At 45.9% G+C, this 14,946-nt stretch overlaps 1 protein-coding gene across 10 annotated transcripts in view; it reads right to left on the reverse strand.

The window, feature by feature from the left end:
* Myo1b (myosin IB) overlaps window positions 1–14,946 on the reverse strand; it is a 178,763-nt gene that overhangs the window by 40,382 nt on the left and 123,435 nt on the right. For all 10 annotated transcript variants that reach the window (XM_037210425.1, XM_028886602.2, XM_028886647.2 and 7 more), the window contains exons 10-13: window positions 13,369–13,516; window positions 12,974–13,092; window positions 7,686–7,772; window positions 6,949–7,014 (exon numbers count right to left, since the gene is read on the reverse strand). In XM_037210425.1, the coding sequence (XP_037066320.1) occupies window positions 6,949–7,014; window positions 7,686–7,772; window positions 12,974–13,092; window positions 13,369–13,516 (420 nt within the window). The remainder of the gene's footprint in view (window positions 1–6,948; window positions 7,015–7,685; window positions 7,773–12,973; window positions 13,093–13,368; window positions 13,517–14,946) is intronic.

A 14,946-nucleotide genomic window follows, 5' to 3' on the forward strand; every position in this document is an offset into this window, starting at 1 on the left:
GAAGAGGTAAATACAAGAGACAACTTCATACCCCATGTACAAAGGATGGGAGATGGTGTATTTTGCAGGTGGACATCATATTCTGGAAACCAGGCAGTTGGAACACAAAGACCACGATTTGTTCAAGCAAAGAGTGCCACTAATCATGCACACTGTCAATGTTTCCTACAAAGTCTATCCTCCCATCCGAAGCCAAACATTTGGCACTGGACGTGATGTATTAGATGGGGTTTCATATTTGCATACGCTGAAAGTGCAGCAAATGAGATAGATGAATCATTTACAGATAAGCCCAGAGCTGTCGGGCATTTTAGAGACCCTGGGATAGAGACAGTACTGCTGTGAGTGCGTCCTGGCGATGGCATCCTTGTCGGAGACCCTCCGGCAGGCCCCAGGTGTGACGTCATGTTGACTGAAGAGGGTAATGTACTCGGCCATATCGTTTTTTTAAAGCCACCACGCCAAGACACAGGCTTCAAAGCAGTAACTAACTCTTTTAAAGTAAACATCAGGAAAAAAAATCCCTCAAAACGTGTAAGAAAAACATTTAACATTAGCTATTCTGTTAGAATTCCTAGCCAAGCTCCCAGCTACATGATCACACATGTGCTGTCCGGTAGCCAAGCAAGAGGCTTAGTCATCCAGGGCCCTGTGTCCTACATAATCCGTGCGCAGCGTGATCACACACTTTATGCGCACGCATGGTGTAACTACATAGGCCCAGGTGCGCATGTGCAGGGGGGGGAACCACCTATAAAAAGTAGGTTCCACCTACCCCTCCTCCCTCTTCATGAACGATCTTTCCTTAGGCCTAAGCACGTCCCCTCTGTTCCCTTCCCCAATAAACTCTTAGAGTGGGTTTTGTGCCTTACGGCTTTTCTTGTACGGTAAACAGCGCCTCTTAATGAATAACATTGCGCCGCTTAATAAATAACATATTCACCCTTCTAAACATTTACAAAATTGAGTGACACATTTCCCTTTAAATACATTATGTTTTTTTTCTAGGTAGATATCAAATATGGTAAACTTTAAGAAAAAACAGTGTTATTCTTAGTCTCTTAAATATTTTTTTTAACTAAACTGTAATTTTTAAAAACTAATATGGTGGGATTTTAAAAAACCCACCACATTCACAAGTAATCCACAGTCACCGTTTTTATTCTTAAACCCATTTCATCTCCTTCCTCAATTACAGGTGCTCCAGAACAGTGGGAAACTAGAACAGAAGGTAACGACCACAGCCGGAATTAATCAGAAAACAGGTTCTACAAACACGGGGCACCCTCGCCGGGCTGCCCCCCACTCCTGCTCATCCGTCAGGCTGCTCCAGCTGGGGCAATTGTTACACGTAACTCACTGTACTATTACTACACGTGGTTCCTTATCAAGGAAGTAGATAGGGCAAGACGTACAATTAAATTAGCCAGCCCTTTGCCTGGATGAGAGCATTTCAGCTGCACAGGATGTGACCTTACCAGCCCATGCTGCCTCCATGTTCTAGGGAACGTTAATGTTTAATGACGTTTCCCAGTAAACTAACTGCCAGTTTTAATAACTTCCTGTCAGATAAGCCAGAAGGAAAAGTTCACATTGCTTAACTTACTTTTGAATGTGATTTAATTTTTTAAGTAATAGCACTTATTCCGCTCCCCATCCCTTTTCTGTTCTCTGAGAATTTTGCACAAGGCATTTTGGTCATACTCGCCCCCTCCGCCCTGGTCAGCCTACTCATTCCTTAATGGACAAATCATAAAAATGTTTCAGAAATCAAAGACCAAATTCTCAGTTAAAACAATGTCCGAACTGAACTGTGTGGGGCATCTGGATACATTGTCTCCCTTTGGAAAGCGGTTCCAGGTTCCACCAGGATGTAGGGCTACAATGTTTTCCTCTGTGAACTGTAATTCAGCTTTACCTTTCTTTATCTGTGTTGCACTAATCTGTTTTCCACACTGACATCAGATCACATGCAGCCAGCAAGGCAAACTTATTCACCCTCTAGCACTAACTGTTTGGCGGACAAAGCCATGTGTCATCATCCCAAGGCTTAACGCTGCCATTTCTCCCCATGAAAGGCTTCAACCAGCTCAGCTGAAAAGCGCTTCCATGGTGACCTGCAGAGGAGTCACTGAGGCAGAATTGGACAACATAGGAGATATGCTGGACCTTACTGTCTGCTTTTAAAGTGAAACCCATAGTGTTCTAGAAAGCAGGACCCTTATTTCCAGCAGTCATTTTTGACAGAAGAACCAAGGCAGAGTTCTACTTATACTCCGCTATTTTTACCTGGGTGGGAAATATGGAAACACTCATTTTCACTGATAATGGGTTTCTGAATACTTTGTTCATACTGACTCCTACGTCAGCTTGTGGTGCTCTTAAATTCCTAACTAGCAGGCTTTCTGTGTCAATGCTGACATTTCCATGTGTTATAATATTGCTGAGGATCCAAGAAAGCATAGGCTACTACCTGGGATAGGCATGGGAATAATTTATTGATAGAAAAAAAAAAAACTTTTACAATTCTGAATTGTAAAATTCAAATTTTAAATAGATATTTTAGATAAAAGTATCTAAAAGTATCCGGCCAAAATTTCATTCTAAATGCCTCCAGATGCATGTTTATAAAATAAGAACAAGTCATTAAAATCAAGATGGCTGGAGATTAAATAACAGAAGGGTTTCTCAGGAAAACGGAGAGAACCATTAATTATAACGCACAAATCTTACTTCTCTCAAGGAACTAAGACTGGGACTAGAAGACAGAGCACATTGGTACAATGTGACACTCCCACAATCCTAGCAACTGGGAGAAAGAGGCAGGTAGAACTCTGCAAATTAAGGCCAGCCAGGGATAAAACTCAGGTCACCAGTTCTTGGCAGTGAGCAGCTGAGTCATCTTGCCAGCCTGTTGTTTAAATCCATTCATCCACTCTGCATCTATTAAAGGGGTCTTTCATGTAAACATCTTACTTAAAAAATTGTACATATCCCTGTCCTCCTAAGAGGATTTCTGGTTTTCTGAGCTAATTATGCTTAATAAAAAAAAAAAGCATCTATTTCATGGGGAAGAAAATGAACTCAATGATTGTATATGGCTGTGATGGTCAGTTCTGAGTGTCAGCTTTACACAGTGTAGAATCCTCTGGGAAGGGAGAGTCAATAAGGGATTGTCTACATTGGGTTGCCCTGTGTGGAAGGGCCGGTCCACTGTGGGGGGTGCCATTCCCTAGGCAGGGGATTCTAAACTGCTTAAGAGAAAGCAAGCTGAGCTGCTGTGGGACGGTCTGTATGTCAAATTGCTCTGATTGGTCAATAAATAAAACACTGGTTGGCCAGTGGCCAGGCAGGAAGTAGGTGGGACAAGGAGAGAGGAGAATTCTGGGAAGTGGAAGGCTGACTCGGAGAGACACTGCAGCCGCTGCCATGACCAGCAGCATGTGAAGATGCCGGTAAGCCACCAGCCACGTGGCAAGGTATAGATTTATGGAAATGGATTAATTTAAGCTATAAGAGCAGTTAGCAAGAAGCCTGCCACGGCCATACAGTTTATATGCAATATAAGTCTCTGTGTTTACTTGGTTGGGTCTGAGCGGCTGTGGGACTGGCGGGTAACAAAGATTTGTCCTGACTGTGGGCAAGGCCAGAAAACTCTAGCTACACTGAGCAGTTATCTCTCCGCTCTAGACCATGGATGTCCCGACCAGCTGCTTCCGCTCCCGCTGCCTTGATTTCCTCTCAGCGACGACGGCCTATAACCTGGAATTGTGACCCAGATAAATCTTTTCTCTCTTAGGTCGCTTGTGTCAGGATATTTTATCACAGCAGAAGTAAAAGAACCTAAGGCAGCGGCCACTCAACAATTTGCTGTGGATGGACCTTACTGGACTTGCTTGCGGCAGAAACGTCTGTGTGAAGAGCGCATCGACGGTGTTAGCGCCAGGAGTGCTCGGCAGCTTTGGTTCACACCGACCACTGTCTACAGAGAATTTGGGCTCAACCCTGACCACACACTGGCGTCACCAGGGAGCTGTGGAAAACACTACTGCCAGGTCCCAGGCTGGCGATTCTGATGTGACTGCTAGCACGATCTGGACACAGGAATTCCTGAAAGCTCCCAGGTGGTTCCACTGTGTAGCTAAGTTCGAGATGTACTGCAGTAGAGTATTCCTCAGGAGAAGAGCATTTGGAAATACAATGCGCACATCTTCATAGCCAGAGTCTTGAGCTGTCACAGTGCTGGAAAGGCGATGCTGTGACTTGTGGTCGGAAGCCAATCCAGCAAGGTGTGGAGAAAAACCTGAAATAAGGGATTGCTGGACGACACTTCCTCCAGGACCAGGTTTAAGAATTAGGTGCACAGAGCAAGCATACTCTAAAAAAGCTGGTTTCCTGACTTCCTAAAAGGGTATGCCCATCTTCAGCAGTAATAGACCTTCAAGACCTTTAGCCGGATGGTAAATTCCAAGCAGACAGGGAAATCTCTGCCTCTAGTACATGGCTCACATCGGGCAATCAATAAATAAATGACAGTTGTCTTAAATGGCTTGTGAGGTACACTTTGTTTCCATTGAGAGTTGTTAGGACCTGCTTTCTAAAGCTAATTACATCTTAGGACATCCTAGAGGACAAAGCGAACTGGACATCTCAACATAACCCCATTATCCTAAAAAAAAAACAGTTTCAATTGGGTGTGGTGGCATATGCCTGTAATCCCACCATGTGGGAGGCAGAAGCAGGAGGATTGCCATGAGCTCAAGTCGATTGTCAACCTGGTCTACATAGTAAATTTCAGGCCATCCAAAGGCTGTGTGTGGCATGGCACTGAGAGCATGTCTACTGGCTTATGAGCAATAAATTGTTCTCTGCAACATTAATGTAAAACCACTATTTAATTTTAGGAGCATCATTAACTATATTTTTCTCTTCTAATTTTTCTATTAATAATGAGTATTCAGAGACGGGTAATACCTGGGGGGGCACTCACCAACCTAAGACAGAACCTGTGTGGCCTGGGCAGGTGTCTCCATGACAGGTAAGGTGACCTGTTGACATCCCATGCAACCTAAGTTAGAAGCTCATTTTTTAGTAAAAGGGGGACCTGTAGGTCCTGGCCCCCATTTTGGGTAACTGTTGCCTTGCTTGCTGACCTTGACCTTGATATCCTCCCTAAGCTAATTCCCTGCCGGGTTCCACCCTCCTGAATGCTTAAGGGAAGTTCCTTATCTGTGTATCCTGCATAATGGGTGTTAACAGCTTAGATGCAAGATTGTAAAACATATGTAGCGAACTTCTGCCCTCCAGGGTTCTCTCATTGTGCTGTAAACCTGTATTTAAGACCTCTTCCCTCCTTCAATAAACGTCATTCAGCATTCAAAAAAAAAAAAAAAAAATCCATGTTTATCACCCAGCCAACTCACAAAACTATTTAAATTTAGAACAGGACTATACCAGCTAAGAGATCTTGTGTTGTGCCCCCACCCCAATGGTAAAGAATGGCTTTGATACCTGCCTATTTAGTGACGGTAATCTGAGACTTCACTAAGGAAAATTAATTTAAGTACGGTAATTGCTGAATACACAAACTTCGACTTCCAGTTCTTCTCTTTCTTCAGGAGACCTGCAGCTTCCTTAATCGATTTAGCCTAAGAGGCACCAGCAACCAGGAACTGTGCTAACGGCTGAGCATTCCAGATGAGGGCAGGGCCGCACGCACACCTCCATCTAGGAAGGGTCCCCAGAATGCCCAGAAACTGAGAATGATGGTAAGATCAGGGAACCGGGGAACCGGAGGCTTGTTAACAGCGTTTAGGTTTTTCCCACATTTCCAAATATTGGGAACCCCATGAGTTTGGGGAGGAAAGTAAGGAACTGGCCTTGGTCTTAACACTAAGTAAGAAAGAAGAGCAATAAGGAAAATATCAGGAAGCCAGGGACCTGGACCTATATCTGCTATTTGGTTCCCTGACCTTCAGGGCTTTACTTTCTCATCTGTGAAATGGGAACAACAGTTTTCATGAAGCTGTTTGGAAGATTAAATCTGGTAACACACATGGCAGTTACAACAGCATTAGCCCTTGGTAAGTTCTTACAAACAGCCGTTAGGGATGGATTGAAGGAGAATATACCACTGTAGACAAGACCACTATTAGAATCCCTGACGACGTCTGGGTTAGTACACAGGAATGCTTGTGTGACTTGCCTGTGACCCTACAATCTTAATTTTTTGGAGTGTGTACATTCTTTGGGAGGTCACTGTAGGCAGGGCTTGGTTAATTAACGTTCACAAATCACTACTGTGGTGAGAATTAAGTTAGGAGACGGAGAGCAAACTCAATTCCTTAAACCGAACTAGAACACGACTCCAAACTGCTTCTGAAAGTCAAATGCAGGAAACTCTATATGAATGTATAATGTCCCTCGTGTAATTCAGGGCAAGCCAGCGCCTTCTGAACTTCCGCTGCTGCGGCATTTACTGCTGTAAGATCACAGCGGGCCGTGGCCTGGATGAGACCGAAGGAGGCATCTAATCCCAGCTCTGACCCCGGAGACGCAGGAGAAGTAGCCAGCTCTAGTTAGGCCATGGAAGCGGCTGGCTTCCCCATTCCTGCATTTTTTATGCTTCATATTTTTCAAACAACCTACAAATGCCTGGCAGACACATCGTCAAGTAAAAATTTCAAAACTAACTTTGATAAAGTCTCCAAATGGTGGCTCAGCACTTACACACACACACACACACACACACACACACACACACACACACACACACACACACCTGTGATTATACTTAAACAGAGGCTTACTTGGAGATTCAAAGTACAGTTATTATATAGTCATATATAAATAAAATACAGTTATTTACATATTGCCCATACAGTGTGACTTCATTTCTAAATATTCTACTTTAATAATGGTAGTAATTTAAAAAAAAAAAAAACTTACCTCAAATATTTCAAAGCCATAAATATCCAGAACACCCATGACCTTCTTCCTCACTTTGGTTTGTGCCTTAAAAAATATTTCATATCAATAAGTTAATGCAGGCGTCACAAAACCCTGTGAGCAACCAAGAAGTGCAGATCTGCACATCTGCTTTGGACCAGAACAACGACTCAGTTGTTCTGGTAAAACTCAGGTGAGGGTACTGGTGTGGAATCTTTCAGAAACTTAGCAATAATGATGCAGTTACCAAAGGCCCCAGCGGGGCTTCCTTCCTAAGCAGACAGTCACGGACTCTGACCAAGCAAAGCCTTCACGGTCACCCTGTCCAATACCCTCACTTTAATGAAGAACTATTAGTACCTAAAAGAAAAAGTGATCTTTTCAGTGAAGTGCATGTAACTACTCAGAAAGCGGCTAGCTGTTCTCAGAAGGCCATCACACTAGCCTGGTCACCAGGGAGGCCTCAGAAGGCCATCAGACTAGTCTGATCACCAATGAGGCCTGAGATGACCATCCGATTAGTCTGTTCACCAGGGAGGCCCAGAGAACTTGGCAAAGCAGGAGAAACAAAACCTTGGCAAATCCCAACTCATTGAAGATTGATCCACCTTAAGGAATCACCTTTGAAGGTGGCCATCAACTGCCTGATTGTAGAACTAAGCTTTTTCAATGTTTGCACTGTTTACTAATGTTCACCATTTATTTATTACACAGGGTGTCTTACAGAGATCCAGTACCTTAATGCTTTCATTGATGCGATTCACCAACCATGAGAACAGCCTGCTGTAGAGGTTTTTAGCCAGGGCATCACGGGCATAATAAGCCTATTAAGAAGAAAAAGAACAATTCAACACTATCAACTACCACAACGCTTAATGTCTATGAAATAACGAAAGTGCTTTAAAAATACCCAGGCTATTTCAAATTTCTCTTCAGGGCAATTGTTATGATACACTGGCTGAGGAGTCAAACTTTCAGAGAATCGGGCCAACGATTCGCCAGGCCTACATTTCTGCACCCCAGGAAATTAATTACAAACGTGACGGAAGTTTTTCCCAGTGTTACAGAACAATGAAAAAGCAGGCGTGCATACCAAGACTAGGAAAGCAGACACTCACGAGAGAGATGTGTTACACCGTTACTACAGAAGAATTACTGTGGAATTAAGCAACTAAATACTGCTACGTGAAAGGAACGGAATAAGCTGTATCCTTAACACAGTAACCACCACCTCACACACACAAAGGGAAGGAAATAAAATAGCTCAGAGTAAAGCAATCAACAAATCTAGTTTTTCTTCAGTTACAAACCCAATTCTTCTATTAAAGCCATAAAAAGAAAAAGTATAGGGCCGGGCGGTGGTGGTGCACGCCTTTAATCCCAGCACTGAGGAGGCAGAGGCAGGTGCATCTCTGTGAGTTCGAGGCCAGCCTGGTCTACAGAGTGAGATCCAGGAGAGCCAGGGCTACACAGAGAAACCCTGTCTTGAAAAACCAAAAAAAGAAAGAAAGGAAGGAAGGAAGGAAGGAAGGAAGGAAGGAAGGAAGGAAGGAAGGAAGGAAGGAAGGAAGGAAGAAAGGAAGAAAGGAAGAAAGGAGGAAAGAAAGAGGAAGCATGATTGATAAAATAATTAGGATATTTCAAAAGATTAAAAGAAGAGAAGGATACCTTAAGAAGACCACTGGAGAGATATAAAATTCCTAACTAGGGCCAGTGAGATGGCCACCAGGCCCAACAGCCTGTGTTCAATCCCCCGACCCACGTGGGGACAAGAGGCGAGCTGCGCTCTAGCCTCTGACCACATCTGCGGCGCTGACACACTCTTTCCCCTCCCCACCCCGTATCAATAAGTTCAAAAATTCCTGAACTACAAACAAGTAGGAATGTAACGTTCAGCATGTCTACCGGTTTAAAGTTAGAGTTTTTCATTCAACTTTGAATATTTCTTCTACAATGAGCTTTTGTAAGTTTATGAAGGTAAAGTATTTTTTATGTGCTTATTCATATATTTTAAAGCTGTTCACAGTGAGGAGACACATACAAGCAGAAGATACACATGCACACGCAGATGCACGCACGCACGCACGCGCATACAATCTATCTTAATGATCCAGAATCCAAAGGCTGGAAGGAGAATGCCAACTTTGAAGAGAGAACCTAATGTCCTTGAATACATGGGTCTGAGTGTACACCCATGTACTAATGACAGGTTTAAGCCAGCCTGGTTGTCAGCAGCCCAAGAAGAACTGTTCTTGGGACGGGAAAGATGTTCTTATAAAACACCTGCTACTTGTGTGTACCCTACAGCTTCTGTCGTGAGTCAAGCATTATCGTTAAAATAAATCAGTACATTTTTACTTTATAAAGAGCACAGCTTGTTGGGCTGTGGAATATTTGCTGCATTTTTTTTTTATAGCAAGTGTAACAATATTCACACTCACATGCTTGGTGAGAGGAGAGCACCTCCCTCCCTCCACTTCACTTCCCAGTTAATACTAAACCCCTTTCCCGCAGGTCTCAGAGAGCACGGAAATCAGGAGTAGGGAATAAACCTAAAAAAATCTTCTAGAAACTGGAGAGGGAGGGAAGGAAGGCAGGGAGAAGAAATGAGAAAGGAAAGAGAAGGGAGAAGGGAGAAAAGGGGGAGAAGACGGGGGAGAGAAGGAGGGAAGGAGAGGACAGGGGAGGGGAGGGGAGGGGAGGGGAGGTAAGGGAAAAAGGAGAGACCCTAAGGTCACAGTGAGATCCCACAGTAGAAATCCTTGTCGTGAAAACACAGTACGCAGCCAAAAGAGAGTTTAGCTGCCCATCTCCCTGAGTAACACCCTTTCTGTGGGTTTCCTCTCTCCTAAAATATGTGATTCGAGTGCCCTGGAAGCATGGGGAGTCTGTCCACATTAGGACGTCCAGGTATCCATTTCTATGACCGGTGTCCATTACGGTCATTTCTTAATCCTTTCTCTCTTCCTCTTGCAAATAACCCTTTCTTTCCCATCTTAAAGTCACCCAGCTGCTCACCCTCTGACCTGACAGAGCAGCACCCTGGGATGTGCAGCAGAACTGGGTGACAACACGTTCCAGCGTGCTGTTTTAAAGCTCTCAAGGTAAAGTCACAGCCAGTGTTTCTCCTCTTTGCAGCTTCCAAACAAACGCCCTGTTTCAGAAGTCTCAAACTGAAATGAACAGGAAGCAGGGTGGGGGGTGGGGGGTCTGCAGGGCTGGAAGATGGATTCTAGGTTAAAACCATGCAAACTCTAAATTTGAAAGCAATTAAAATAAAAGCCAAACTATCCAGTGCTCAAATAAAATCTGCTTACGAAGCTGTACCTGGCACCATGGACTGCTATTCTGACATCCCAGACTTCTGGAACTGAATCAAACCATGTGCTCTCTATACTATTGACCTAGAAAGCCGAGTGAGTAGGAACATCGGTTCCCACTGAAGGATCACTACGGTGGCGTATGGAAATGAGGGGAAACACCGAGGCTGATGATTCACCCCCTCAGACCCTGAGCACACTGTGAAAACACTTTTCTGCAGCCGCCTGATGCTCACGGAGGAAAACCCCTGTGGAATCGACTCCTGAGATGGCTAATATCAAGCATGGCCTGGGATGGGAAGTGCTCACTAACCAAGGTGGGACACAGATGGGGGCCTGCTGCAGAGCAGAGATCACGTAAACGTAAAGACCCAATCAGAGGGAAGAGCCAGAGCACAGAGAAAGAAGAGGTCAGGAAATGGGCGTTAGGAGCCTGTTTAACCAGGGAAATCTCTTTGGGTAGAGTACAATCACGTGAACCCCATAGATGGGCAGAAGGCATGAGCAATGGCATATGGATGAGGGGCAAGCAAGAGGAAAGACACCAAGTAAAAATAAACCCTGCCGCAGCTAACTGAGGTAAGTCACGCAGGGAGGGTCGGATTACAGAGGGCCCTGGAGGCTAAGGAGAGAATTATCGGGCAGACTCTGGACTACAGACTCTGCCTTGTTCCATTATCTCAGTCTCCATGTCTGGAGAAAGGTCTAAATGCTTTGGGAGAAATCGAAGCAGGAGGGCAATAAAGACGCTCCTGGAACCCAAGGCTGAAGCTGTGAGCAAAGGCTAACGAAAGGACTCCCTCCAACAGAAACCTACGCCCCAGCCACACCGAAGAGCAGCTGTCTCCAGCTGAGCTGCCCAGAGCCAAATCTCTCATGACAGAGGGTTAAGAGACGTGGGGGAGTGTTGCCTAATGGTACGAGGTCACGCAACCAACCTTACCAACAAGAGCCACTGGGTCTGCCTTCTGCAGAGGACGAATAAAAAGCAAGAGGAGAACACCACGAGAGCGGGTCCCAAAGCGACATATTTCCACGGCCCCTGAAACACGGGATTTTTCATGGCTTTGCTTCATACAGGACAACTCCTCTGGCTGCTGCCCAAATCTGATGGCTCTCAAATGTGACGTTGCAGCTGTGCACCTCTGCTTGTATCAGAACCCACCCTTCGGGAGACATGGCTGAATGAATGAATGAATGAATGAACGAACAAATGAACGGACGAACGAATGAGCCAGCCAGCCTTGTATCAGACAAAGCACATAACCCACCCCTCGGGAGGTAGAGCCAAACACACACACACATAAGCAAGCCGCCCAGGTAGCTATGGTTGATGAGTGTCCAGGTCCGAGACCCCACTGCACACATCCTCCGGGCCCAATTTGACTTTCCCAGCCATGTTGTGAATCCTGACTAAAGCTGGAGCCCAGGCTGGCTGACAGCGACCGGCACATGGGCCCCAAACCTGCGTTTTTTGTCCATTCTTTCTCATCTAAATCCTATCTCTCCACAAAGCTCTGCTTAGTCTCAGTGTCTCCAGTCAGAGCCAGCTGGGGCTTGTGCCCCACATGCTTCTGCATCTCCTCCATGCGGTCACTTGCCCACCCTCTGACTGAGGGGTCAGCTGACCCTGAGAGATCTGGAGGCAGAGACAACCATTTACAGGAAAGAGTAGCCGGGTTCCAGTCAATCCAAATCTCCATACGGCAAAGCATTTCCATAGCCACAGAGATACAAAGAAAGCAGCAGGAAAGGAACAGAAGGTCTGGATGAGCTCTGCCCTGTGGCTGGTTGCAAGGAGGCTGAGACCAGAGGACACCGTTGAGTAAAGGAAGCAGACCTGAGTGACAAGTCCTGCATGAGCCATTTAATTCCAGCCCAGAGCAGCACTGACTGGTAGGGAAAATGTCAAACTCACGGAACAAACGGTTCACCCCACAGGGCCTCCAGATGCCTGAGTGTGCTCACACCATACACACATCTGCAGAAGCGACTCAGATTTGTGTCTCAGGAAGACTTCAGTAGCACAGTGGAAGCACATCACGGAAGAAAGAGAGTCCAGTTTGACCATCTGGGCTCCTCCTGCCTACCGATTCTCGTCCCCTGCAACACCGAATCCATCATCCTTCACTCCTCTTACACTGCATTAAAAACGCCGGCCATTCTGTAGCCTCGGCTTTCAAAGCAGGTCCGGAAAGGTCGCAGGCTCTGGCTCCAGTGCAACCACCTGGCTCTGGATTAGCGAGTGCCCTACCCAACTGCCCTTCTTTACTCTGTCTCACCTGGGCCCTGCTCTTCACATCCAGCCAGAAGGACCCGGTGAGACATGAGGCAGATCATCCCCATCTCCGCAGGATGCTCTGTGTGGCCCCCAGCCCACTTTCAGTCCGAGCGACCTCCCTTCCTGTCCCTGTGGACATCCATCTTCCTTATTCTGTCCTGCTCCTTCTGTCACTGTCCTGAGCGACTGCTGCTTGCTAGACTATTTACTGCACCTAGTGACTCCTCTCCAACACCCCCCACCTTAATCTTCAGCTCGCTAAGGATGGGGACCCTTATCTGTTTAATTTTCCTTAGTGTTTCAAGGCCTAGAACAGCATGCGGAACACAGCCTGACCACAAGGTAACTGTCTGCAAAGTACCACCTCACATCAAAGTTTCGCCACTGGAGAAAACGTTTCTTCTGCATGTTACAGTTCACCCACCTGAGCCACGTTCAGCGTGGTCGAAACTTTCTCCTGCTTGGCTTCAACTGTTCGGAAACTGAACGCTCTTTCCAGGACCAGCTGGTCAATGCTGGTCAATTCACAAATTTCTTTTAACTCTGTTGGGGAGCAGAGGAAGAGAGGCACCAACAGTGAGCTACTCCTCATCACTATGAAGTCCTCAGCTGTTCTTTCTACACCACACTCAGTACGGACACACGCATGAGTCAGAGAAGCGGGAACACCTCACGGCGATGGCGTTTCGGTTTAGTTTCACCGCTGAGTTTTTTCAGACCGAGGAGAAGCCCCAGGTCTGCTTTCTAGATGAGAAACTGGGCGGCAGTTCAGAGCCAGCTCCCTAAGCCAAGCCCCCCCACCCCACCCCCCGGACTTACCATTTTTATCTTTGATTTTGCTTTCATCCAGACCATTCACTCGTGATTCGGGCTTGAACTCGATGTTCCCCAGTTTCAAAACGGCTGCTACCACCTCCAGGACAGCCTCGGCTTCGTGATCCATAAAGCCCACAATCTGCATGGCGTTCTGGGGGAGAGGAGAAGCACCTGTTTTCTTTCTACGGTTCTGTACCTGCTCTTGTTTTGTTGTTGCTGTTTGCTCATTTTTAACAGATAATAAAATTTAACGGTTACTATGACAGATTTATTTCTGGGGTAAAAAAAAAAAAAAAAGCCAAGCACAAAACAATTATCTTGCTCAGTGGTTCCAGACTGTGACTTAAGAGCCTTCCAGGCTCCAGGCACACTTAATGGCAGAGCTGTGTACACAAGAAGGGGCTGAGCCAGCTCCCCCCCCCCACCCCCCCACCCCCCCCACCCCCCGCCTTTCAAATCAACCAGCTGGTTTCCATACATGTCGTATTTTTGTTTTGTTTTCACATGGGGCTTCTGCTTCTAGAAAGAGACCAAACAAGATGTTCCTACAACCTCCATCAACGGAAACAGCCTTGCTTACTGAACAGATGTGGAAAACACCGGCGTGCAAAGGTGAAGTGCCCCCAAGGGTACAAGGGACACGCATTCATTCACAAATGTGCCCCGAGTGCCAAGTATGTGCCGGGCAGAGCTGGCCTTGGACTGGAGTCTAAAAACAAAATCCCGCCCAGACTATGGCTTCCATATGCGGTGTTTACACACGACGGCACACTGACGGACAAGGGCTTTCGTCCTGAGCGCAGCTGGCACTGGGCTTTTCCCTGTGTGTGTCACTAGTTTACACAGCAGTGAGAGTCACTAGTTTACACAGCAGTGAGAGTCACTAGTTTACACAGCAGTGAGAGTCACGTGCACTTTCTGTGACGGAGACTTTCCAACATATACACGAGCAGTAAGAACAAGGAAAGGACCCCACACCTTCCTCATTAAAGCCTCAACAATTATGGGGTGCCAATCTCGCTTCGTCTGTAACGTGATCTCCCCGCTCTCCCCCAAAGCCCCAGCTGCCTCATTCGGAAATAAATCCCAGTGACCATAATGTCATAACAGGAGCAATTCTGAAAGTGCAAGCCACCTAGAGACAGAAAACAGAATTATGTAAACGCCGGCTTCTTTTCTAATGAATGAGGAACTTGGATTCTTCTGATGCGTACATCGTTTTCTAAATCTGCGTAAAAACACGATTTTCTGCCTAAAAATACTTTCAACTTTAAGAGGACCCAAGAGCAGTTTTCATATTTGGGAATTAACTTTGGCTATAGAAATACTTGGGATTTTTCAACACACAGAGTGTCAAGCTCAGAACAATAGATGAAGACTCCTTTTTACAAATGGTAGAAATAGCACGCTCTAGTAAACACGCCCTTCACAACCTCGTGTGACTGCGGAGCCAATGCAAAACAAAACTAATAAAAACATAATGAATTCTTGGATGCGTCTAACCTGGGGGAGCGTAAATTATAACGCAGAGAAAACTGAACTGTAAGCAGCTCTGGCTAAGCAGTGTGGGGTTACCCATTT

Source organism: Peromyscus leucopus, chromosome 13, assembly GCF_004664715.2.
Source record: "Peromyscus leucopus breed LL Stock chromosome 13, UCI_PerLeu_2.1, whole genome shotgun sequence".
NCBI lineage: Eukaryota > Metazoa > Chordata > Mammalia > Rodentia > Cricetidae > Peromyscus > Peromyscus leucopus.